This window comes from Podarcis tiliguerta (assembly GCF_965153285.1).
Source record: "Podarcis tiliguerta genome assembly, chromosome: 7".
Classification (NCBI taxonomy): Eukaryota; Metazoa; Chordata; class Lepidosauria; order Squamata; family Lacertidae; genus Podarcis; species Podarcis tiliguerta.
In genome coordinates this window covers 61655565-61682291 of record NC_139540.1, presented here as the reverse complement: position 1 = coordinate 61682291, position 26727 = coordinate 61655565, and the positions used below count along the sequence as shown (strand labels likewise).

Genomic DNA, 26727 nt, shown 5'->3' with positions numbered 1-26727 from the left:
CCAGTGTTATGGGATACACTGCCTGAGGAAGTAAGAGAGGCCTCATCTGCATTGGCATCCCACCGGGTTTTGAAGATGCTCCTGTTTACATTCCCTTGACTCTTGATCTGACCCTCTTAATTGCTATGTCCCCCTCCCCCTTTACAGGGCTTGTTTTATTATGTGTTTTAATTAGTGATGAATATACTTTCATGCTTGCATCATTGGATTTCACACATGTAAACCACTTAAAAGCCTGTTTTGGTAGTACTCAGTATATTAATTTGTTATTAAGTAACAGTAAAGGTAAAGGGACCCCTGACCATTAGGTCCAGTTGTGACCGACTCTGGGGTTGTGGCGCTCATTTCGCTTTATTGGCCGAGGGAGCTGGCGTACAGCTTCCGGGTCATGTGGCCAGCATGACTGAGCCGCTTCTGGAGAACCAGAGCAGCGCATGGAAAGGCCCTTTACCTTCCCACCGGAGCGGTACCTATTTATGTACTTGCACGTTGATGTGCTTTCAAACTGCTAGGTTGGCAGGAGCAGGGACCGAGCAACGGGAGCTGACCCCGTCGCGGAGATTCGAACCGCCAACCTTCTGATCGGCAAGTCCTAGGCTCAGTGGTTTAACCCACAGCGCCACCTGCGTCTCTATTAAGTAACAGTAGGATAGGCTATATATATTAATCGAGAAAACATAAATCATTGGCAAGTCTTACCGCAGTTTCTGCTTCAACACTCAAAACTTTGAGCCTCTTTAGATTTGGATGCTAAACATTTTTTCACAAATTTGTCACATGCTAAGAGTACTTTGCTGTGTTTTTAGTTGCAATACGACTCCTTTGCCACCACAGAGGCCACCTTTGGATTTCTTGATACCCAGCCTCATTGTGGATCCAAAGTTATTAGTGGAAATGAAAAATGGTGTTTGTGTCTCCAACTGTGAATATTCATATTCATTCATCTTTCGTGCATGAAAGCCTCCACTTAAAGCAAGAGGAACATAACATTTCTCATCAGTTCTGATCTGTTTAAACTTCATGGCATATATAGTCAAACTGCTGACAGGGAGAAGGTACTGTTCTTCCCCCTGCCAATAAATTGTCTCTTAATGGCATGAGCTGCCAAATGCTAAGTGTTATCTTTTGGCTTAGCAAAAAATAAAAGCTTTCTCTCTTTAGATAAAGCAGTAGAATACCCCGCCCCCAGGACCATCAGCACCATAGCCAAGAATCAACACAGGAAAAATCTATAGAAACTGGATTTCTAACATTTGGAAAACTGTCTCCCCTCACAGATGAGTGTGATATTTTTATTTTATTTCAAACATCATAAAAACAATGAGGGGGCTGAATTCAATGCTCAACAGCTGCTCCTTTCTACAGAAAAGGAGTTCAGTTCTACAGAACAGGGGTAGCCAATGCTGTACTCTCCTAAAATTATGGACTGGATCTGCCATCATCCAAGATAGGAGGCCATGCTGGCTGGAGCTGATGATACCTCTAGTCCACAAATACACGTTGGCTACCCTTTCCACAGAACTACCACAAGGAATCCAGCCCACCATGGAATGGCCAAAGGGTCTAGTAATCGGTGTAACAAGTAGTTGAGCAGAAGGCTCTCTTACTTCAATTGCTGCAGACCCAAAACTGATTCACAGCTGAACAATTCACAAAGTATTAGTGACTTGTGATGGGTGGGGGGGGGGGGGAAATGAGGAAGAATCCAGTGGCAAACACTTAGCAATTCGAGCTATACTTGTATATATAGTTATTCCAGGAGTTAAATTCCATCTATAGCAAGATTAACTGGGCTGTTTCTCTGCATGTGTGTACATCACTTGTGGGGTTTTTTTTGAGACTTCTTAACTGTACACACTCTGTTTGGCTGCTATTTGAGATGGTTACAGCAAAAAGCATCATTAGGAAAGGTCATTGATAATAGATGAACAATAGAACAATAGATGATAATAGATAAACAATGAACAATAGATTTACAGTGGACCACTCACACTTGTAAGACATCAGCCCAGACTATGTTGCCGAGCTGGACCTGGATACAGGTAAATAAACTGTCAGAGAACGATGGACTTCATACCATCTACTCCATATAAAAACAAAAAGGAAGCGTCTCCTGTCTCCCCCACCAGCAAACAGTCTATTTCCTTACTCTTTATTTTTAAAAGTTACATTGATTGGGTTCAAACTTCCGTTTCACCAGTTCCTCTGTTCCAAATTCTAAAGAGCACACCTTGGCAGGTGGGCAGGGTATCTGCTGCAGGAAAGATAATTAAAGATCCTTCTCATCTTAAAAAGAACTTTTAAGAGATAGTGGTGCAACGTTATGATTGTAATCTATTACCATTTCTTTCCCCTCGCTTTTTAGCCCGTTATTGAAAATACCTGATATTCTTCGTCTCTCTCTTCTCCCATTTGCCCCTTCATCTGATTTGGGTGACCTCTACTATTTCCTCAGTCTTGTGCAATAAATAATGGGAGACGTCTAAAGCTCATCACAACAGCAAATAAGGTGCTGTATAACACATCATCCTCTCAAAATTGCCACAGCAGGAAGGACTGGCAGCCCATCCATTACCTACATTATTTCAGGGACAAGCTTTCTCTATTTGTCCTTGGACATGGTAAGGCAGCAACTAAGGGATGGAATAAAGAGAGTGTTTTAATGTAGCAATCTGAATCTTCTTCACAAGGACCTAGTCTTATTTGCCATTTTAAAGATGATTCCCACCCCCCTTTTCCTAGGTAAAGAAAATAGTGATGGTTATATCACACATTCAATATTCAGCATGTATTGTCCACTGTATGTAGGCATCCCAGTGAACTGCAGTCATTCCTGGCTCTCTGCTACTACAAGTCTACGTGTGTTGGGAATTACAATTCTGGAATGAATATCTTACATTTTTATATGTAAAAAAGTAGGCCATTCAGTGACAGCTGAGGCTAAAGGTCTAAGCCCTACATAATGAGAAGTACTGTAGAGAATGCACAGCGGTGAGTAGTTCTTATCTGTGTATATTTAGAGATTTCTGGCTGTTTCACTTTGCAAATGCATACATATCAATCCCTTTTGAAGGCAGGAGACAGATCAATAAAAGGTTACAATATATGTGCTTGTTTTGGTACATCATACTTCAAATGTCTACCTTTTCTAGGGTCTGCTCTGAATACATCTGTTTCTATTTTGTTCCTCTTTTGTGGAGTTGTTGGGGGTGCCTTGTAAAACCTTTTGTTAGTTTGCACACACCTCCAGTTGAGTTCTTCAGGTTTCAGAGCCTCCCACTTCTCTCTAAGAGTTTAAAACAACTCTCAAGATGTTTAATGGTTAACCTCGATGGTTAACCTTGATACGAATGCACATCTATGTACATAGCTTCACATGGCTTCATGCAGACACAAAATGTCATCTTCTCCTTTTGGAGTTGGAGAATCTGTGGCTTTCCAGTTTTTCTGGCCTCCATATCCCATCAGCCCCTACCAGCATGGCTAATGGTGAGGGTTTATGTGATCTGTAGTTGAACAACTGGAAAGCCATAGGTTCCTCATCTCTGGCATAAGCTAAGAAGAAAAGAATCTGGTAAAAGACAAAACCATACCTGTTTTGAATATCTGTATACAGTACAGAAGTGACTGTAGCAGCTCATGAGATTATAAACGAATGTCAGGATTGCCTATATTTTTCAGTTGCAACCCAAGGAAGTGAAAACCGGGATTATGTGCAGCATTCAGCACCCTGAGAATTTTCATATTTGTTTAAAATAAACTTCTAGCTCCTAAGTCTATATATATAGGCTTAAATGTGTTAAGAAGTTAAAAGGGAAAGCTAAGTAACAGGTAAAAGTTTGGCATGAACATTCTACAGAACTATAGTTCCCCATGGTTTGCAGAAGCAAAAGGAAGAATGTAAAACAAGCAAATACACACATGTGCAGAATTTATTCACGTTGCGGAATTCAGCTTTTCATGGCACAGAATTTGTTAAAGTGCACAGTATAGAAAGCGCTCCACTGAACGAGCCCATTTCTAAGCTAATTACAATATGCAATAATCAAAGTAATCCATCCTCCACTCTTTCAGCTACTTTCCTAGGTCCCACTCATTTCATTACAATATGGAGAGGTAGCAAGGAAATGAGTCGTCCGGTGCATTAAGACCTTCTTGATACTTTAATGTGAAGGATCATTCCTTACGAATCAACGAGAGAGAGAAAATGCATAGACAGGAGGCTGGTTCCTTTAAACGTGTCTCAAAGCCATCCACTTGAAGAGAATTTCATTTTGATTTTTCCTTCAGAAGAAAACCTTCAATACTAAAAACAATGGGAATAGAAGCTTTAAGACTTTTTTTCTTTTAAAAAATCAAAAATAAAAAGGTTATGGCATAATAATTAAAACCTCGTCGGCTTAACCTTTCAGTTTAGTCAATCAGGTTCTGATTAGTTTCTATCTTGTTTCAAAACAGCGTTACATTTAAATAAACTGATCCCAACAATAAAACACAAAGACCCACTTGATTTCAAGAGCAGCAGCAATTAAAATGCCCAAATTAATCACACACGCCCTCTCCTATGTGCCCTATTTGGAGTGAAGATTTCAACAGCTCACACAAGAACCACTGTCCCATCGTCAAATGCCATTATCCAGACCGGGCCCCCACACAGGATGAGACCCGAGAGCTTCCAAGAGAGGGTTTTCACAGAGACGCTGATGTTCGCCATCTGCAAGTCGACGAAATGCCTTTGACTCCTTTGGTTTTAGTGTCATTCCCTTTGGAAAACAAGTCAGCTGGAGACTATTGCAATGGAGTAACAGAAACAAACAGTCCAGCGCAACACACGGCGCAAGCCACTGTCTACACCGTTTGAGACAACGTCCTTGTCTGTTTTTCTTCGGTACATTTATTCCAGAGACTGCGCACTGAAGGGAGTCTGAGTTTATCCATGTTCTTGCTGTAAACATTGAGGAATATACCAAGGACAACCAGCAAGCCTGACCACACGTACCTAAAATGGAGAAAGAGGGGTGGAGAAACACATTAGCAACTGTATGTATGTATGTATGTATGTATGTATTTATGTATGGCAAGGGTCTTGTAGGATGCAAAGCAGTAGTCCCAGAATTTAAAATTGAATTTGTAAAGGGGTTGAGGAATATGGTAGACCGGAAAAATAAGCTTCCGTAAGTATTCATCTGCCTCGGTAGCTGAAGTCGGTAGAGCTGAGACTCTTAATGTCAGGGCTGTGGGTTTAAGCCACATGTTGGGCAAAAGATTCCTGCATTGCAAGGGGTTGGAACAGATGACTCTTGTGGTCCCTTCCAACCTATGATTCTAAGATTTATAATGCGTCTTCTAATTTCCATATAGCAAGTGCGATTTGTATTCTCTCCGAAACCAAGGTTTCCATTTATTTCACACGTCAGTTCACTGCTATTACAAAATGTGCGTTTTCCAAATTTTGTGAGAGTTAGGACTTGTCTTGTTGCTCTAAAAATTGGGTGCACACTTCGCTGCTATACCTATAAAGTGACAATAAGCACTGCCTGCCTTCTGAGCATCCCAGCTTCTGTGTATGGGTCTTAGAAGGAAGGATGCCACACACACAAAAAAGAGGCGGCTCTCTATGAGGGGGGGGAGGGCTCTTCAGCTACATCTCTGTATGGAGAGCAACTGAGTGCCGCCCCCCCCAATCGTACCTGGAGGAGAGGTGGGCAAACATTATCAACCCCGGTGAAGACTGATTAGGAAAAGAAGATTTGATTCCCCGCCTTTCACTTAAGGAGTCTCAAAGCGGCTAATATTCTCCTTTCCCTCCCTCCCCCACAACAAACACTCTGTGAGGTAAGTGGGGCTGAGAGACTTCAGAGAAGTGTGACTAGCCCAAGGTCACCCAGCAGCTGCATGTGGAGGAGCGGGGAATCGAACCCAGTTCACCAGATTACGAGTCCACTGCTCTTAACCACTACACCACGCTGGCTCCTGAACACATAACAAAGCACACATCTTCTTTGGGTGGGGCCTTAATTCATTTTAAAAGTCCGTTTACGTTTGTGATGGCATATCATTTTGGGGTTTCTGCCAAACAATGTTAACAACCTCCCATTTATAGTCATGTAAAATTAATTTATCCAAGTGCCCCTTAGTTCTGTTCTTGCTTCTGTTCTTCATGTCTTAAGCTCATGCACCCCACATGAGTCAAGGATGGAACAAAAACAGAAATCCCACTGTGGGTGTAGCAAAGCATAGGCTTGCTTATGGGGTGTGGTGGTTAGAATACAGGATTAGGACTTGGGAGACCAGAGTTCAAATCCCCACTTGACCAGGAAGTTCAGTGACCTTGGGCCAGTCACTAACCCTCAACATCGTTGTGAGGACAATATGGAGAATGGGAGAGCCATCTATGCTGCCTTGGGCTCCATGGAGGAAAGGTGGGATACAAGTGGAAAATAAATAATAAATAAAAAATCCCTGCAGGTGGGCCATAAATTATCAAAAAAAATTATAGGATGCGTTCGGTGATTACATTTAAATCGCAACATTACATACATTAGGTGTATTAATTAAAGTCAATACGTGTAGATGGATACTTACTGGAATGTAAATGGCTTTGCAAAAAACAGAAAAGAAAGTACAATTGTCATTGCTTTTCTTCCTGTTGTGACTGAAGGAAAACAAGTCCATTAAAACATTAGTTCCATCCCAACTAAAATACAGTTTCAATGCACCAGAACAGAAGCATCATGCAAAGGATGGCAAATGCGGTAATTACAACCTCACGCCTTACTGCAGCTTGCATTTACTTGCAATAGACTGACATCATGGCCCCCAATACAGAGAAAGTTAGCTGCACTTCAGCTCCATCAGAATGAATGGCATTTAAGTTAGGTATCGCCAACTTATTCTACTGTTTTCACATCTGATTTTTCACTAATCTTCTCTGGATTTAGAGGGCTGGTGGCCACATGGGTGCTGCTTTACATCTGCCACAGTGTGCAGTCTATGTAACGGCAAAGCATCAAGGTAAAGTTATTCCAATAATAACTTTATCAACATTCACCAGGCTGCAGTCACAATATAAAAACCATAACCCTTTTCTTAAAAAAGAGACACACACAAAATCTGCTTGATCTAGAGCTCTGATCCAATGCTGGAAGAAAGCTCTCACGGCAGGCTCGCTCAGCTGGCATGATGATGTGCAATGCTTGAAGGTGCTTCGAAAGGGGTCCCAAATTTTTGGGATACATGGTCGCCCAGAGGTGGTGAAGAAAAGGAACCAGAGAGACCAAAATCATTGCATGGGATCCCTTGTGTCTAACTACATAACACAGGCTTTAAATTTGTGGATCAGTCAGCAAAAGGTTTAGTTGCTTAATCAATGGGGAACCAATTTTAATTGACAAGAGTACATTGTCATTGGTGAGGTTTCCAGTTATGCTTTATGCTTGTTTTGATCATGATTCATAACTGCAATAGGGATTTTTTTTTTTTTTTAAATGCATTAAAGGTAGTTTGCCTAACTGTGAGTGGTAAGGTTTGGTTCTATAATACAGTGGTACCTCGGGTTACATATGCTTCAGGTTACATACGCTTCAGGTTACAGACTCCGCTAACCCAGAAATAGTGCTTCAGGTTAAGAACTTTGCTTCAGGATGAGAACAGAAATTGTGCTCTGGCAGCGTGGCGGCAGCAGGAGGCCCCATTAGCTAAAGTGGTGCTTCAGGTTAAGAACAGTTTCAGGTTAAGTATGGACCTCCGGAATGAATTAAGTACTTAACCCGAGGTACCACTGTAAACTGCAAGTCTCTTCCTTCCTTCAGTACATCTCAAAATGGCACCTACTGTCTAACCGATTCAACTGATTAACTGGGAAAAAGGCAGATGATCAATCTATCAACTGGATCGGTTGCTCTAATAAATCTTGCAGCACTGCTGGCTGGTTACTACAGCTCCAGCCCATGGTAAGCTCCTCGTCCACAGCACCTTTAGGCATCTATACACCCAAGCAGACTTCACAGGGTCTATGACTGTGCATGCTGGAATTCCCCTGCAGGCACAACAAGGTCAGCAAATTATGTTGCTCAGGCTGCCTGTCAGTCTTCGGCTTGAGCAGAAGATTTTGTAGTTATGAAGCCTTTTTTATAGGGCGTCTTATCAGCCTTTCACCATACCGTATATCTGTCTCATTCTGCCACAATCCCCTGCAATGAAATAATACGCAGCAGTAACACAGAACTTTCCCCCCCTTCTTCTTCAATGGATAGCCAAAGCACTTCTTTATGGATGTGTTAAATATTTTATTCCCATTTTATAAAAAATGAAAAATGGAGGCACGAGAAGGTGAAGCGATTTGTCCAAGGTTATTCAGGTGTTTGTTGCTAGAATGAAAAGGGGAACCTGACTTTAATTGGGGAGGAGACTGTTCCTCCTATTTATGCAATTTTTAAAAATAAAAAAGCATTGTTTTTCCAGGTCTCTTAACTGCATTGACCTAATGGCAGGGCTCAATGAAGGATGACAATTGGGCAGCCTAATCCCACACTTTAGCTGCTGTGGTATAAAGTGGAGACTTGTATAGCTGCCAAAACTGCATCCTCTGCTGGACAAATGGAAAAGTAATATGAAGCACTGGCCTGTGTGCCATTTAAACAACTATACTGCAGCATGCTTGGCGCTGGCACCAGTCAAAGTGACCACAACAGCCTTCAGAAACAAACAACCAGGCAGATGGCAACCCTTTCTATCCTTGCTGACACACTCCTCTCTAAATGGGTTTGCATATACAGCTGCTTCCAGGGAAGGCTTAGGACCAAGACCCTAGTGCAGAAATTAGAGATCCTGTGGCTCTTCTAGACGTGTCTGGACCTCACCACCCATGAGCCCTGACCACTGGCCATGCCAGCGGGGGCTGATGGGGGCTTGGAGCCCAACATCTTGGAGTAGGGGGGTAAATAATCCTTTTCACCTTCTCTGTCCTAGTGCAGACACAGACTCCTTGCCTCTGGACCTAAACATGCCTGGAAATGTTTCCGGGCAAGTGGAAACATCCCCCTGCCCGCTGGACTATAGGGGACAAGGCCAAATGACCCATCTCCTCACCAGTGCAATCTGGTCCAATGTGGGTCACTTGATCATTCTTTCCAAGCCTACAATGCTGTCAGGGGAAATTCTTGGATGTGGATTTAAAGTAAGGCAACATGTGCTTTTAATATACAAAGACTAGCCCCAGAAATCTGTTTGATGTGTTTTTCTAAAATAAATTTTATTAAGGTTTAGAGAGAAAAAGATAAAGCTTAATATCTTATCCCCCTCCCTTTTTTTAACCAAACCAAGACTTTTATCTGCTTGATAGATGGGTCTGGGATCCTTATAGAGCTTCTCACCCCACCCCCTTTCTAAGGTTAATATTTGGTCCCACCCACCACCAAATTATTTTCAGTATTGATTCGGAGAACATATTTGTCATGCCTGTATAACTGAGCAGCGAATGTAATGCTTTAATGCTACTGAATTGACAGAATTCTTATTCGTATATAATTGGAATCCTGTTGAAGTAAGGAAAAATGAAAGACACTCCCCCCCCTCCCCAATTTACAGTCAAGGAGCTTAGAGATGTTATAATTTAATCATTTCTTTTTCTCTACCTCATTTGCTTTTATACACATTTCTTTTCCATTTAATACATATCTGCCATGCATTTTTGAATTGCAAATGTGTGGAAGGTGACATTTACCTCTGCTGCAATGATCTATGTATTTGCGCAAGCAGTCTTGTAGGTGAAAGCATTGGATCAAAACAAAAAAAAGCGGTACGTATCTAAGACACGCTACCCCTCACCACATGAACCCATTAAACCATTCACAGAACAAAAGAACAGGAGACGGAGCAAGAATAATGTACAAGCTTTATCCCAAATCAGGATTTTTTATTCAATTCTTATATTAAAAAATGAACTAAAAAAATGAACTGTACCTGTCACAGCTAAAAGAGCTCCAAAGATTTTAATCAGGGCTAGGACAAAAGAGATTCCAAAATAGCCAGTCAAGGAGAACAAGAATGCGTAGCCGTATGTTTGAACTGGGTGCTGCAGGAACAAGACATAATATTAAACGGAGGAAGATGCAAAACAAACCCCGAGGTACCGCAAAATGAAATAAATGCCTTTAACCAACTGCCCGAACCAAAGTAACTAAATCTTAAATCAGTCAGGATTTTATTTATTCTTATTGGAAAATTGAGAAAAGTCATAATGAAATGATAAAAAAATTACTCCTGGACTTTTTGAAGAATAAAAGTAATTTCTGATGAGGCCGGGTACAAATACCCAAGTCAATGGATCACAGAATCAACTTTAATGCACCTTTCTTTCTTGCAGTATTTATAAACCACCAACTCATAAGAAAAGTATCAAGTGCAGTGAAAATCATCAAAGCATTATAAAAAAAATGTTCAAGCAGGAATGCAAAGCCTAGTAATGTGATTTGGTCAAAAATAATCTAACAGCACATGAATGGGGGGAAAATCACACTTTTTTAATGGAAAAAAATTATTTACCTTTGAGCAAAATGTTACTGCGGGGGTTAAGCCACTAGTGCATGTCAGTCCCAATAAAATATACAGGAAACCTATTGAATAGGAATACAAAACCTGGAATAGTTACAAAAACAAATTATTTTAATCTTGTGGTATTTTTAAAACGCCATATATATTGTGCGCTCTATTAGCACATCTCTTTGCTGGAAGAATGTAATCTCTTTTGAAAGTTACGTTTTTCAAGTATAATACAGGCAATAACCTCAGATATTAGCTTCTGAGTGACTTGCTTGATAAACACGCCTCAAATGGCAATTGATATACACTTAAAAGGTGATTCTCTGGTTAACAGATCTGCCATTTTATACAGTCATGTTCTGAGTGATAGTTACAGTTATCATGAATTAAATGGCTATTGCGTGCATTGGCCTTACCAAATTTACACAGCAGTAGTTGCTGGCTGTGAAGACAAATCTTTAATTTTTAATAAAACTCTGTCTGAAGTTGCGCTCCGGTCTCTTATTTTTAAATTCACAATTTCTCTTGCCATTAACTTTGGCCAGAGCAACAAATGTTTACTATTGGCAACAACCAGACAGGACTATTCCTGTACAGGCAACCCTCCATTTATGTGGGGGTTATTTTCACTCTAAAGTGAAATCACGTATATTTGAAACACCGTTAACAAAGCCAGAAAACACTCTGTTCCACCCCTGCCCTACCCCATTCCTCGATGTTTTTGTGATGTTTTCAGATCACCTATGGGTTCAGTGCAATGCACATTTTTTAATCATAGCTGACCGACTTAAAATAGTAGACAGAAATAGAACAGAGCTCCACCCCACAGCTCCCATAACTGAATGAAATTATAGAAGGGGAACATTTACCATTTCAGAGTTGGAGCCATTGTGCAACTTCATAGCCTTTTCCTGCACGTTTCCTATAACGGCGTCTGCACAGAGGGCAAGGGATATAAGGACCACACCTTTAAGGAATCAGAAAAGGACATAACATAAAATAAAGCAATAGGCACATACTCTAACATTATGGATAGAATTCAGTGTTGCACTAAGGCAATTGTTCTGTCAGTGCAAGCGTTTTTGCTTGCCGGATCAAACTCTCTCTCCTCCTCACGAAAACTGGAATTGTCTCATTTGTGCAAGTGGGATGCCACAAATAAATATTGCCCATGGTTCTTCTGATGTAGACCTATTGGAGTCATAGGGGCCAACTTCCTGGGGCCCTGGGTGCCTGAGCGCCCACAAAGTTCCCCATGAAGAGGCCAAGCACCCACAAAATTCTGTGCCAGGGCCATGGGGCCAATTTGGCACTCCTGATTGGAGTTCAGAAAACAAGGGTTATACATTCTCTTATTCTCTGCACTATTAAAATCTGTGTAAGACCTGCTTTTTACATATGATGCAAAGAACACAAAAGCAACCATATTCTCCATTTTGAGGGGGGGAAAGCAGAATGGAAGACAAACATTTAGAGGTATATACTTTGCGATATATATTCTTTCCAGATAGCAAAGAAAGCAACAACTGCTTGACGTGCAACAACATTTAAACATTTTAAATCAATCAAATCAATTAATTAATAAAATTAACAGAATCTGTATTGCTGCATATTTAGGCTTATTGTATTTCCCCATTTTTACACAACATCGCTTACCATGTTCTTCAATACTATTAAAAGAGCCTTAAATCTAATTTTCCAGTCTTTGATGGACACAATATGGGTGATACTGTTCACACAGCCAATACTTTAAATTCACTCAGTTTTTATGTTTCTAACATTTGTATCAGCAAAAATTACAAGTTCCGTTTAACCTCAAAGCTCAGTTTTGTCTCCTTGGGCAAAAGCTGTCACATGTAAATAGATTTGCCCTTGACAATGTGAATGTTTAAAGAATTTTGATTAAATTATGCAACTCAAAAAATGCTTCAGCTAAGAATAATACAAGCTTGAGTATAAATGCTTCCACAACAATTTGATTATAAACTAGTGAAAGGAAATCTAATATTATTTAGTGACCAGGAATAGGGCTGCATGCACTGCAAGGCAAGTTAAGAACTTGACATTGTGACTGACTTATGAAAACTTTATTTCAGCACAGTGACAGCACAACATTTTCCTCGAGACACATAATTTTTTAGCAGGACCCAAGGCAAATTTGAACACAACGGCCGTACTGGGATGTCAACAAAACCATAGCATAGTGATGAGATCAAACTGCATTCTGTGCTCCTTGCTCACACAATTAATTACAAGGAAGAGTTTTGAAGCGTTTGCTTAGGTTTGATGTTGACTTGTGATGTTAACATTAGCCACCGTTGACAATGTAATAAGCCACAGTTAAGCAGAAACAAAATTGAACAGTTCTGAATTCCTTGTGGAGGAGGGACAAAGGGCAGAGTTTAACCTCAAGGCTTGTTTTGATTTGTTCATATCATGCTAAACTATAAGTCAGTGCAAGGGTGGATAACCTTTAGGTTCTTCATATTCCCCCACTTTGCTACCAAATTTTGACAAGTGGGCATCTCCACCCATCATAATGACATCAGGTGAGTTATCCCACAAACCTGTTAAAGGTGGTCCATGGGGTTGCAGGAAAATAGTGACTTCACGGCACTACACAAGGTTTGCACAGTGTTTCAAAGTGCTGCCGATCAGCAGGCTTAAACTCCATCGCCCATCAGCTGAGAGGGAGGGAATTAAAGCCTGCTTTCTGTGGGGATCAGCTGCATGCACAGGTTCCCAGTGGATAGCTTCTGCAGCCAAACCAAGCAGGCTTGAACTCGCCACCTATCAGCAGAGGAACTTGGTCAAGTAGCTGAATCAGTTCCCACTCTACCTGCCCCACATATGACACCAGGGAGGGGGGCAGGTAAGGTGCCATTTAGGGGGAATGATCTGGTGGGTCATATTTGGCCCACAGACTGGTGGTTGCCCAACCCTGGTTTTACTGTGACATCTGAATTGGCAGACTGAATTTCCTGCTGTAGTGTAAACGTTATTTGTTCTACACCAGGGGTCAGCAAACTTTCTCAGCAAGGGACCAGACCACTGTCCCTCAGACCTTGTGGGGGGCCGGCCTATATTTTGAAAAAAAATGAGCCAATTCCTATGCCCCACAAATAACCCAGAGATGCATTTTAAATAAAAGGGCACATTCTACTCATGTACAAACACACTGATTCCCAGACCATCCACAGGCCAGATTTAGAAGGCGATTGGGCCAGATCCAGCCTCCGGGACTTAGTATACCTACCCATGTTCTACACCCTACCATCCATGTACACAATACTTTAAAGCACAAGCGAAGAAAGAAAACCAACTCCCTATCTCAAGGGAATTTAAATTTGGACAGTGGCAAAACAGATGAAGGGGGAAGGCAAAGTCAACATAAGAAATACGAGCAAATGCAGTTTACATAAACTTCATTGCAGCTGGGCATAAAGACTGGGGGTTAAAGCAAAAACCTCAGAGAAAAGGGAGGACACCTGGCACCATCCCTACACGTTCAGGCTACTTTATTGTACGGATCCACGGGTCATATGTTCCTCCTTCCATCTCCTAATGGGTTGACAATTCATTTCTCTTAAGAAAATAATAATAATACTGATAAAAATAGAAATATACAAGCCTGTTGCATTACATGCCCAAATTCTGGGAGTAAAGTAAAAACCTGTTTATAATTACTCAAGAGTCCTAAACACCATCTCTTTTTTTGCACAGCAAATACACACATGTAGAAACCAGCGGTAATATGAAGCATTGAAGGAAAGCAATGGCTTTACATTTTTTTTTTTTTTTTGGAAACAGACATATGGGATCAGCTTTGCCCTCAAAGTGCATAGTCTCCTGCTTCATTAAGTATGCATCTTGTAAAGGTCGTGGAGTTCGACTGCTATTCAGCAAAGGGTTCTGCTTTGCAGAACTCATTTTCCTGTCTTTGTAATTTTTATTTTCCACATAGAAAATTGCATGCGAAAGTATATTCCCAGGCTGACTGCAAGTGAAGTATTGAATAATCAGGAAAAGTCTAATTTAAAATTGAAATTTTAATTAAAAAATAAAGCTAGGATGCAATATGGAAAAGTACAGCATTCTGTTATATTGCGAGCAGAATGCAAAGGGGTATATGGCTGGCTGGCATTCCTTCAGGGGAATGGGTTCCAAACCAGACCTCTTCAACCATTATGAAAATAGCTCTTTCTTATTCTTTGGTAAAACCAACAAGGAATTTCATAATAATAATAATAATAATAATAATAATAATAATAATAATAATAATTTATACCCCGCTCATCTGTCTGGGCTTCCCCAGCCACTCTGGGCGGCTTCCAACCAAATATTAAAATGCAGTAATGCCTTAAACATTAAAAGCTTCCCTAAACAGGGCTGCCTTCAGATGCCGTCTAAAAGTCTGGTAGTTGTTGTTCTCTTTGACATCTGGTGGGAGGGCATTCCATAGGGCGGGTGCCACCACCCAGACCACCCAGAAGGCCCTCTGCCTGGTTCCCTGTAACCTGGCTTCTCGCAGTGAGGGAACCGCCAGAAGGCCCTCAGCCCTGGACCTCAGTGTCCGGGTAGAACGATGGGGGTGGAGATGCTCCTTCAGATATACTGGACCAAAAAGCTCTACAGAAATTTTCTCAGTGGCTCTTAGGGCACAGTCCTAATCCTAGATCCATAATCCTAGATCCACTGGGATGAGAGAGTTAGGACATGGCAGACAAGCAGGTTCCCAGCTCAGCTGGCCTATGCCAGTGGACGTCCCCCAGCCTGGCTCAGCTGGAGATATGCCAGTTTTCTTCTCCAAAAACACATCAATTCCTATCAGAGGACAAATCTTCATTAAAGATTTTACCTGTTAAGTCAAAATTCGGTGCAATGGTGCTGTCAGCTAGAGTAAACCATATTAAGCCCAAGCTCATACACACTGCAGCAGAAACGTCCGCAATATTGTAACGTTTTCCTGTGCAGGAAAAAAGGGAGAAGTTGACACCATGCAATGATAGAATATTTAATTCTTCAGTTCATTTGGTACTGAGTACACAGCAAGTAAATAAATATTCAATTCACCGCCTAACTCAAGTTCTTGGGGCCAAATCCTAAATCTCATTATCAACCTTGTTGCTGCTTGAGTGTAGTTTTTTTCCACACTAGTGCAGTAACATATATAATAAAAGATCCAAAGGAAGGCATGGATAGAGTTATACTCTGCGTCAGTGCACCCCCTCCCTGGGAGCCCAGAGTACAGTCACACCTTGGATCCCGAACGCCCTGGAACACAGACGTTTTGGCTCCCGAACGATGCAAACCCGGAAGTGATAGTTCCGGTTTTCAAACCTTCTTTTGGAATCTGAACGTCCAACGGGGCTTCCGATTGGCTGCAGGAGCTTCCTGCAGCCAATCAGAAGCCACGCTTTGGTTTCCAAACGTTCTGGAAGTTGAACGGATTTCTGGAACAGATTCCATTTGACTTCCAAGGTGCAACTGTACTGGCATGAGAAGCATCCTTTGTCTCCATGGTACGTACATTTGCTGGACTGTTGTGTGACGTAGCAATGCAGAGGCAGCAACCATATGAACCAGCCCTCGGTGGTAATATCCTGACACCTAGTATCAAAATAGGTGGCCTACAGATACATTTTCTGCCAGACTTGAAACTTTTTAACATATAGTTTTGTAACAATGTCTAAAATTTTGGGGCATGTGGATACTGGAATTTTGCAGGTGGTATGTTTCACCTCCCATTCTAGATGCTTCAAAGGTATTAAGAAGTGTTGAGCCTAGAATGTTTAGTTTAACAGGTAAAGAGGATTTCAAGTCTGAAATCAATCTCTGAAATCTAACTTCATTAAGTAAACCAACAATTATTACAACTGTTCTCAGCTGTTTAAAAAAAACTATCCTGCTACACTGAAAGCAGCAGAATGCCAATTCCAAAGGCGGTTTTCCTAGGTTTCTCATAACCCATATAAGTGAGCCACTCTCCATCAAATGAAAGCAGTAGCACTTTGGGGGTTTCATGAATGGAGTTAGTAGATAAATTATTCTAGGCTCAGGCAAGAAATGTCAAACTTTTTCAAAGTGAAGCCACCACCACGAGCCTCCCCAAAAGCAAGACTCAACCCTGCAGTGTTAACTACGGGTGTGTGTGTGAGAGAGAGAGGGAGAGAGAGAGAGTGTGTGTGTGTGTGTGTGTGTGTGTGTAATAGAGGACTATAGGTCTCAAGAGACACTCAATGCAAGTTCAGATAATAATTCTGCCTCAATTACCAGCTATTTACATTTTGGACAGTCTAAATCAGGAATGCATAAAAAATACTTTCCCAATCACATTCTAAGATTCTCCATCCTACAAGCTGCTTCTAGGCCTCCTTTGCAGTTTTGTTTTGATTCATTTTGGTTATTGACTCAAATTCAAAATCAATCCAGGATTTCAAAGTAACTTAAGACCTCTATAGGGAGGCAATGGATAGAGAGGGTTTAGGGAATAAACCACTGCTGGGTCTTTACAAGTTTATTTTCTGAAATGAATAGCATTCAATAGCAAGAATAAGGCATACCTTGTATAAAGACTCCTCCTATCATAACTGGGATCAGTTTACAGCACTTGAAGATTACTTGTGTAGGATAATTCAGATATCCTAAGGAGGTATTTGATAAACCCATTGTCCCCACTGTTAGAAAAGCTATTATCATGTAGGTTTTGCCTGGGATCCTGGAAAATACAAATGAAGCTCTGTATTGGGGAGCAAATGTCAACACTAAAAGAGAGGCTTTAATATTGTGGCAAGTAAAGATTATTAATCAAACTGGTGACTTTTAATGGAATTCAAAATAGTGCTGAAATCTGAATTTATTTTTTATTTAATTAGATATAATAAATCAGAAAACTTAACTACTGTATTATCATTTACTGTCACTATGTTGGCGATTTATTCTGTTTTACAATGGAAGATATAAAAGCATGGTATTTCATGCCTTTCATTCATTGCCCTACACAGACATGCAGAATACAACATATTCTGTACCAATCAGTGGGATTAATCCAAAATAACTGTCCTGAGAATATTGACTTTCCTGTAGGTTCAGATAATATAAAACCTCAAACCCCTGAACTCTGTATATTATACAGCCCTAGAAAAAAAAAATTTAATGCCCAAAGAAGATTTGGGATATGAACAGCCCACATTCTTTTATGAGCAGCCTTTGGATTGAACTGGAAGGCTGCTCTTACAGGTCTTCCAGATTTCAGGAGTAACTTCTTAGGAGTTACTGGATGGGAGATCTGTGATCAGTAAGGTCTGCTTCATGCATGGAAGCTCCCCATACAGTCCGTTGGATCCTAGCCTTTTTGCAGGAGTTTCCATTGTAACACGACTCAACTATTTCAGAAACTCAGGAATCAGCTGACATCTAGCATGTGATGTGAACAGATTATAAAAGCCACAAAGAAAAACGATTCTCTTTTTCAGTATAAAATAAACGAGAAATGTATGCATCTGTTGCTATGTTTTTATTAATTTTAAAATTTGTGCCAATTAATTGATCTTAAAGTACCTCCCCACATTAAGAGGGGAAGGAGAGAAATTCAATGCTCATTTTTCATTGGGCTGACAGCTCCACAAGTCAACACCATGGGCATTGTCATGGAATCTCACTAAATCAGACAAAATGTTTAGAAATAATATTTGACTGATTCCTGCCCCAATTCAACTTCACAAATTTCTGGTTAAATAGTTATTCAAATTTAACCCACATAATAATCTGAAAAAGTAAGACTATATAGATAATATCATACCGTCTCCTTTTGTCCTGAATAAGCTGTAGTTCTATGAGTCCAAAAATGGAATAAAACCCAAATTGCACTAATGTAAGATACCACCCAAAGGGTTTAAAACCTTCCACTGAAAATATCAGTTCCTGGAAGAGGGAAAACAGAGAAACATTATATTTAAAACATTGCCTATGTGACTTTTAAAATTAGACTTACTCAGAAATTTGCTTTAACATTTTTTTGACTCCCAACTTACAAATATTGAACAGAATTATCATTAGCTTAATGAATCTGGCTAACCATCCTGTCAAGTTAAGACAAGTTAATTTGAATACTCTTTCTGACTTGTTTTTAATTCATGTACTTTGTTTTTGAACATCAGTGTGAAAAGCAAGCACCAGCATTAGATATCCTATTTTGTTGGCACATTGGGTGGGCTTTAAATTCAGAGAAACGTCCCCTTCATCTACTCACCTCTTGTGCAAGACTCAGCTTCCATTTGGCTATCATGTAGCCATTTATGTCTCTGGACTTCTAAGTTATTGGCCATTGCTATCATTGCTGTAGAGAATTCCCTGTATGATTTATGCATTGTGTTCTTTGTTTAGTCCGTCCTGACTCTTATCAACCTGTTTCCTTGGGTGATCCCAATTTCTAGTGTTATAAGAGAATTTTCTTTGTCCTTCCTCTACACCATTCATAACATTATAAACTCCTATCATGTCCTCCATCCCCTAGTCATATTTCCCCCCTCAACTACAAAGCATTAAATCATTTTAAATTCTACTAAGATGGTAAGGCCATCTGAGGGCCTTCTTAGTAGTGGCGCCCGCCCTGTGGAATGCCCTCCCATCAGATATCAAAAACCAATTATATGACCTTTGAAGGCAGGAAGCTTTTAATGTCTTAGGTCTCGTGTGTTCTTTTATATTCTGTTGGAAGCTGCCCAGAGTGGCAGGGGCAACCCAGTTAAATGGGTAGGGTAAAAGTAATAAATTATTATTATTGTTGTTGTTGTTGTTGTTGTTGTTGTTGTTATTGTTATTATTATTATTTTATTATTATTTTCATTACCCTTTGCTGCACCTTTTCCAGCCGATGGTATATTTTTTAGAGATGTGGCAACCAGAACCGTACACATTATTCAGTGTGTTATTCATATCAATCTGCTATGGGCACATTTTACTGGTGTTTTCTTTTAAATCTCTTTCTCTAATAATGTCAGGCATGGCCTTAGGAGATTTTACTGAAGCTGCACACCAATCTGATGTTTCCATTCCATATACCAAGATTCCCAAATCTAATTCTTGTTACTCACAGCCGGTTCAGACCCCATCACTGTGTATGTGAAGACAGGACAACAGGTCCCAAGTTGTGTCTTGCCAGCTGAAGCTAAGATCTGGGTCTGGCGAGATGGAAGACATCTCGTGGTTCTACTGCCCTCAAGACATTCAGGATAATGGTAGTGTGGGAGAGGACATTCTCACCGACAGCGCTTAAATTGTGGAACTGCCTCCCCGAAGAGGTGTTGTGTGTGGCATCTCCACTATATTGTTTATATGCTTTCTGTTGTATGATGAAGACACACCTTTTCACCCTGGACTTTGACAACTGACACTTCGACATTTTTAGGACCCACCCTATTCTTGTGGCTGTAATTTGTTTTAAGCTGTTTTCGATAATTGCCTTTCCAAACTGCTGTGGCCTATCATGATATGATAGCCATGTTTAAATATATAAAAGGATGTCACATAGAGGAGGGAGAAAGGTTGTTTTCTGCTGCTCCAGAGAAGCGGACACGGAGCAATAGATCCAAACTACAAGAAAGAAGAGTCCACCTAAACATTAGGAAGAACTTCCTGACAGTAAGAGCTGTTCGACAGTGGAATTTGCTGCCAAGGAGTGTGGTGGAGTCTCTTTCTTTGGAGGTCTTTAAGCAGAGGCTTGACAACCATATGTCAGGAGTGCTCTGATGGTGTTTCCTGCTTGGCAGGGGGTTGGACTCAATGGCCCTTGTGGTCTATTCCAACTCTATGATTCTATGATTCTATGAACCTTTGGGTGACGGACAGGTAATAAATTAAGTAACAGTAGAAAATAAGCCCTCATATCTGCATCAAGCCACTACAGATTACAATAGAATTTTATTGAGTAATACATTATTCTGAAGAAGAAAACACAAACATTACCACAAGCAGTGAATTACAACACTTACCTGCAGATATCCATAAATAAGATAAAACAGAAAGACTCCAGAAACGCAAATGAAAAACTGGGTAGCCTTGTTAAATTTGCTGAGATTAATGCCAAGGACAACTACATCATCTACTGATTTGATGTGTGGCGACATAGCTTGGGACTTTGAAGGTACGCTGATAGAAACATACTTCCGAGAGGAATTGAATTTCAGATCCATGATTCCTAGTTTGCTGCATTCGGTGGCGATGAAATCTTTGATGTTTGTTTGAAAGCTGGAAGAAACAAGTTTAGACTGAATCAAGACAGCATTCAAATGAAAACCACGACAGTCCCATATTCCAAGCACAATTTTAATTTTAATTGAATCAATCTTCTTGATATCCTTGTAGAAGGACTTTTAAAATTCCATTATTATGGAAACCACCATGCAAACCAAGTAGACAAGCATGCACCATACTTTCTATATGACTAAAATCTCTGATCCTGATTCTAAAGAGGCAGCAGAATTAACATAAGACTGACTATAGATAAGAAATTTGACAATTCCCAATTTTGTTGGCTAAACTCGACACAGCTGCTTAAAAATCAAGCTTCAACAAATGTGAAACCAGCACACTTCCCTCTTCTTGAAACTGAAGCACACCCACCTTGGATTCACTAAAAAGGTGGGGGTAGATTTAAGATCAGTTATAATTTTTGCTGCATCAGCCATCTTTCTGTTAAATACACTTGCAGCAGGGGCATCCCATGTGCCTCCATAGATGCTGGATAGAGACAGTTCCCTGCTCTGCTACTATAAAATGGCAATCTTAATTTGTGAAACTAAAACGATGTGCATATTCCCATCTGTGAGTACAGGATAAACAATGAGAATTTAAACATTGTTGTATGCTACCTTTCTTGCAAGGTGTTTTGAGTAAAAGAAACAAGTTAGAAAGTAAGGAACTATATATGCAATAAAAATGTATTTATTAAACAGAATGCCTAGCTGGATTTGTCAGTCATACACTGCTTCAAAACACTTAATACAGTAATTGCTAACTGTGTTACACGACAAGTTTTTTTTTCCTGTTTTGCACCTTCAGGCTAAACATACTGTTCAGTCAATGCTCTCTAAAAGTTCCTATCAGCAGCTTAGCTAGGAGTTAGTAATTAATTTTCATTTGCCTGGATATACTAGTAAAATGCAACTTTATGCATTTGGGGATTATCTATGCAAGTATCCCCTTTATAGTTCTTTGCTTTGTGGTGTTTCTCCACCTGAAAGAGCCTTCCCCCAATAAAATGGATCCAAGTGGAGATTGCTACTGCACAAAGCTTGTGTGAGTCTTCAGCGTGTGTTGACATCACAATGCTTACAAACTGAATGCATTACCGCTCTACTTATTCCTCCGCATGCTTTCTTCCTTTCTTTTTTCCAGAGTTGCCAAACAAATCACAAGTTGCCAAACAAATCCTCAGCTGCTCTTTCAAAAACAAGGAACACCGACCTTTTCATTTGTGGATGTGTTAAACTGACAGCTGCCATTGATGATTAAATAATGGATCTCTTGAAATGAGCACACATCTTAATAGAAAGCGTATCAACACATTTACTCTCCCCCCCAAATCTTTTTTCACTTGTCTCCTTTGTCCTTGTCACAAGCATGCTTACTGAAGTCTGGCTAGCAGCTCTTCAAAAACGGATAAATTCTCTGTATGGGCCAAACTGGGCATAGCTTCAGATTGAAAAAATCAGAATACCTGTCATCTTGGATGGAGGGTTAAAAATCTTCCAAGTCTGATCACATATTTTTTATAAAAAGTAGAGAATACATGTTTGGAGATGTGTGTGATAGGAACATACGAAGTTGCCTTACATTGAGTCAGTCCGTTGGTACATCTAGCTTGGCAATGTCTACACTGGCAGCAGGTTTTCAGGGTTTCAGAAAGGGTTCTCTTCCAGTCCTATCTAGAAATGTAATCTGGGCCCTTTTGCAAGCAAAGCAGGTGCTCTACCACTGACCGATGACCCTTGCCCGAGAAGGGTCAACTAATTTATTATGGAAAAAGTGTCTGGCATAGGAATGAACACTTTTCCCTGTGAGAGTTCACCACAAATCACTTCTGTGGCAGGGACTCTGCACAAACTCTGCACCACCTGTTGACAACACGTCTCGGTCACCCTCCTTGGTCACACACATTCCAACTTGTCAACGTCCTTCTTAAAATTGTGGTGTCCAGAATTGGACACAGTATTCCAGATGTGGTCTGACCATGGCGGAATAGAGTGGTGCTATTGCTTCCCTTTATCTGGACGCTATAATTCTGTTGATGCAGCCTAGAATAGCATTAGCTTTTTTTGCTGCTGCTGCATCAGATATCTAAAGGGCCGTCATGGAAGGTGGATCAAACTTGTTTTCTCCTGCTCCAGAGGGTAGGACCCAAACCAATGGATTTAAGTTACAAAAAAAGGAGATTCTGACTAAACATCAAGAAGAACCTTCTGACAGTAAGAGCTGTTTGACAGTGGAATGGACTTCTTCAGCAGTTGGTGTACTCTCTTTTGCTGGAGATTTTTAAGCATAGGTTGGATGGCCATAGGTCATGGATGCTTTAAGTGAGATTCCTGCATTGAAGGGGGTCCCTTCCAACTTTACAATTTTAAGATTCTATGAAGAGGATGCTAGCTCTTTGTATACTCTGTGTTCTGTCTCTCAGCAACAGGTGAAACATGTTTAAACAGAGATACAATTTCAGCAGGTTTTTTTAAAAAATATTGTTTCTTTTTGTCTTTTGTTGCTTTTGTCGTAAGCTGTTTTGGATGGGCATTTGCCCAGAAAAGTGGCAAGAAAATGTTTTGATTAAAAAAAAAACATTCTAAAGAAAACAGAGAGGCATGCAGCTCAGTGGCAACATAAAACTTTTTGTCCCAATGTTTTCCCATATACATATAACAGTCGTTGGTAAGAATGTAAATGTAAGTACAAATGGGTGGTGTAAAGTGCACAAGGGCAAAGAAATCAACACTGGGCTACAATACTTACTTATTTGAAAGTAATTCTCATAGAACTCAATCCTGCAGCTCTTAGTGTCTAGGATTGGGCTGCAAGCAAATCTTGAATATGCATGTTCAATTAGAGGTAATTTGGAACGAATGTTTTCACCAAAATATCCTCCACCATCAAATTAAGAGTTTTATACACACATAGTTCTTATTGTCCTTCCATTGTTACAGGAATGTCTCAATCTGGTGTGGCTATACTGTGGCGAGGCAGAAATGGCTCTAGGATTGCCAAACACATCAACCACGACACAATTCCTTGCTTTAACAGCCGAAAAGAATGTGCCTTTCCCAACAATAATATGTAGCAGTGGGCATATTTCATTCTGTTACAGTGTTGTTAAAAGGCACAATGGACTGGTTCACAGGTCATGCAATGCCAAACCATGACTTCATGTGAATGCGGGGGTGTGTGTGTGTCCCAGGGAGGAGATCAGAGGCATTTCATTCCTCCAACACTAATGGATCCTGGTGGGTCACACACACTTTGCAAAGGAGCAAACTGTTTTCCTCTTATCTCCTCATCCCCCCCCCCCTTTTTTTGCTCCAATCTTGCTTTGGCACTGTGATTTCAGGTAGAAATTTCAGGGCAAATGTATGGGTGGAAGGAGGCAGGAAAGTAACTGGAAGGAAACAAGTTGTTTTCCTCTCCACTTCTTTAACCCGCAAAATGTGTGTGGCCCATTCAGAATCGGCTGGGGGTGGTGCAAACCCAGTTACGCAACAACAGTGACTTGTAAGCGTATCTGCCGCTGCTTTGCATCCCATCTTTTCAAAGAAAGAGAAGCTTATTGGTGCTACCTGCTGCTCTCCCACCCACCGCACCACCCCAATCCACTCTGACTAGCCCACTTCTCCTTTGACATCTGGCCTTGCCTCCTGCAGCTGCCATACAGCAAGGGTGAGGGAATGAAAGTCCCATTCTCCCCCAACCCTTTCAGAAAGAAAAAAGGCACACCTGAATGGGAGGCTGAAAGGATGGAGCCCAGGAACCCACTCCACTTTTGCAGAGAGGACATTGCTGCCATGTGGCAGACAGGTGGAGGATAGAGCCCCCCAACGGTCTCTCCACCCCTCACAAAATTTAAAAAAACTACAGTGGTGCCTCGCAAGACGAAATTAATCCGTTCCGCGAGTCTCTTCGTCTAGCGGCTTTTTCGTCTTGCGAAGCAACCCTATTAGCGGATTAGCGCTATTAGCGGCTTAAGGGATTAGCGGATTAGCTGCTAAAAGGCTATTAGCAGTTTAGCGCCTTAGAAAAAGGGGGTGGGGAGCGGAAAACCCCCTCAAGAATCGCAAGACATTTTCGTCTTGCGAAGCAAGCCCATAGAGAAATTCGTCCTGCAAAGCACCTCTGAAAACGGAAAACCCTTTCGTCTAGCGGGTTTTCCGTCTTGCGAGGCATTCGTCTTGCGGGGCACCACTGTAGTTGGTTTGCCTTGCCACTGCCATGCAGACAGGCAAGGGGTGGTGTTCTTGGTCTTCTCAATCCACAGGAGAAAAGCACCATCTTTTATGCGCTTTCCAGTTTCCTCTCCTTGCACCAGCTTTGGGAAGGGAATGAATTTCTGTCATGAAATTATGAAACAGGAAATGTTAAGTATTGCATAGAAGGCAATATGCACCCTGGTTTCAGAAGTGGCTGAAGAGCTGGCCCAAGACATTTTGCTGCCTGAGGCAAAGCGGCAAATGGTGTCTCTGCCAGCCAGCCAGCCAGCCAAGTTATTTTGGTGCCAAGGCAATAATAATAATAATAATGATGATGATGATTATGACCATCACTTTCCCACTCAGACAGTAAGAACTCAACAACAAATCACAAACCAATTTGCTACCTTTTCATTAAGGCAACTGAAAGCAGCTTCCTCAGCTCTTCCCAATAGAAGGAGCAGCCCAAAGCCATTTTGCGCAAGTTACTCTGAGCGTAAGCTACTTATGGGTCAGTGCACCTGTTTGCCAGGTTGATAGCTTGAGCTCACCTCGGGGTTGGACTAGATGACCCTAGGGATCCCTTCCAACTCAACAATTTTATGATTCTACTTTCCTAACCCCAACACTAAATCTACAATTCCTGATCAGCCAACTTCCCTTTAAGCCCGAAAGGGAAGGTTCAGAGGTAGCAGCTGGCCAAACCATCTCCAGACTGAAGCCACCCACCCCTCCTGCCCTTCTCCCCCTTTCCAAATCTCTCCATGGGAAACAGGACTGCAGGGAGGGAGAGGAGCCGTGCCAAAGCAAGACCCGTTTTGTTTCCGTTTCCTTCGGAGCATAAGCCTGAAAATGCAATGCTAAATCCTTTTACACCTTCAAGCAAACAAAATAAACGCGATTCACACTTTTTAAATAAAGAGAGAAATCGCTTCTGTTTCTTTCAGAGCTGAAGCCTAAAAATGCAATGTTTTTAAATGGTTAAAAACAAATGCTGTTTGCAAATAAAAGGTGTGGGAAAGGGAGGAAAGCCTCTGGCTATTAAAGCAGAAGGTTGGTGGTTCGAGGCCACCCAGGGTCGGCGGTGGGAAGGATCGCAGGGGGGCTGGACTAGATGACCCTTGGAGATCCCTTCTGTGATTGTAGGGCAGCCGAGGGAGGAGGAAGCCGCAAGAAGAAACAGCCGCGGACCACCCGCCCCCCCCCCCCAGCCAGGCGTGGCTCAGCCTCTCCCTTCCCCGCCCAACTTCGGGAGATGCCCTCCCGGAAGCGGCCCTCCCTCCCTCCCACGCCGCCGCCTCCTCCCCCCGCGCCCATGCCAGTACCTGAACCCGCAGAGGCGGGCTGGATGGGGCCGCGGCGGGGAAGAGGAGCGTAGGCAGCCGGACACCGTCGCTCCGGCCCCCGCCGCCGCCGCCGCCGCCGCTCCCCCTCAAGCGGCCAAAATGGCGGGGAGCGCCGAGCTCATCGAGCCGCCGCGCGTCGGGTTGGTTGCTCGGCGCTCTTGCGGCTCCGCCTGGCGCCGCTCGCCGCGGCTCGGAAGCGGCCTTTCAAAGCGGGAGCTGGCGGCGCTGGCGCTGCCTCTGCCTTGCGCGGGCGGGGCAGGCGCGAGCCACGTCGACCCTGCAACGCGCATCGAGCTAGAGATCTTTCCAGGGATCCAGGCGCTGCTCTGGGCATGCTTCCCCTCATCTTTCTCCACCACCTTGTTGTCTAGACTTCTTCAATTTTTTAATGC

The 26727-nt window shown here is 41.7% G+C and overlaps 1 protein-coding gene across 1 annotated transcript; it reads right to left on the bottom strand.

Annotated features, from left to right (window-relative positions):
* Positions 1 to 3914: 3914 nt before the first annotated feature.
* Positions 3915 to 26507, bottom strand: SLC35B3 (solute carrier family 35 member B3). The gene is made up of 10 exons (XM_083449595.1): positions 26315 to 26507; positions 20535 to 20790; positions 18344 to 18465; positions 17106 to 17260; positions 15401 to 15508; positions 11412 to 11509; positions 10546 to 10638; positions 9964 to 10075; positions 6586 to 6655; positions 3915 to 4999 (listed from the first exon to the last, which is right to left on the bottom strand). The coding sequence occupies exons 2-10, from the start codon at positions 20733 to 20735 to the stop codon at positions 4849 to 4851; spliced, it is 1110 nt and encodes a 369-aa protein (XP_083305721.1). The 5' UTR covers positions 20736 to 20790; positions 26315 to 26507; the 3' UTR covers positions 3915 to 4848.
* Between the last annotated feature and the right edge of the window lie 220 nt (positions 26508 to 26727).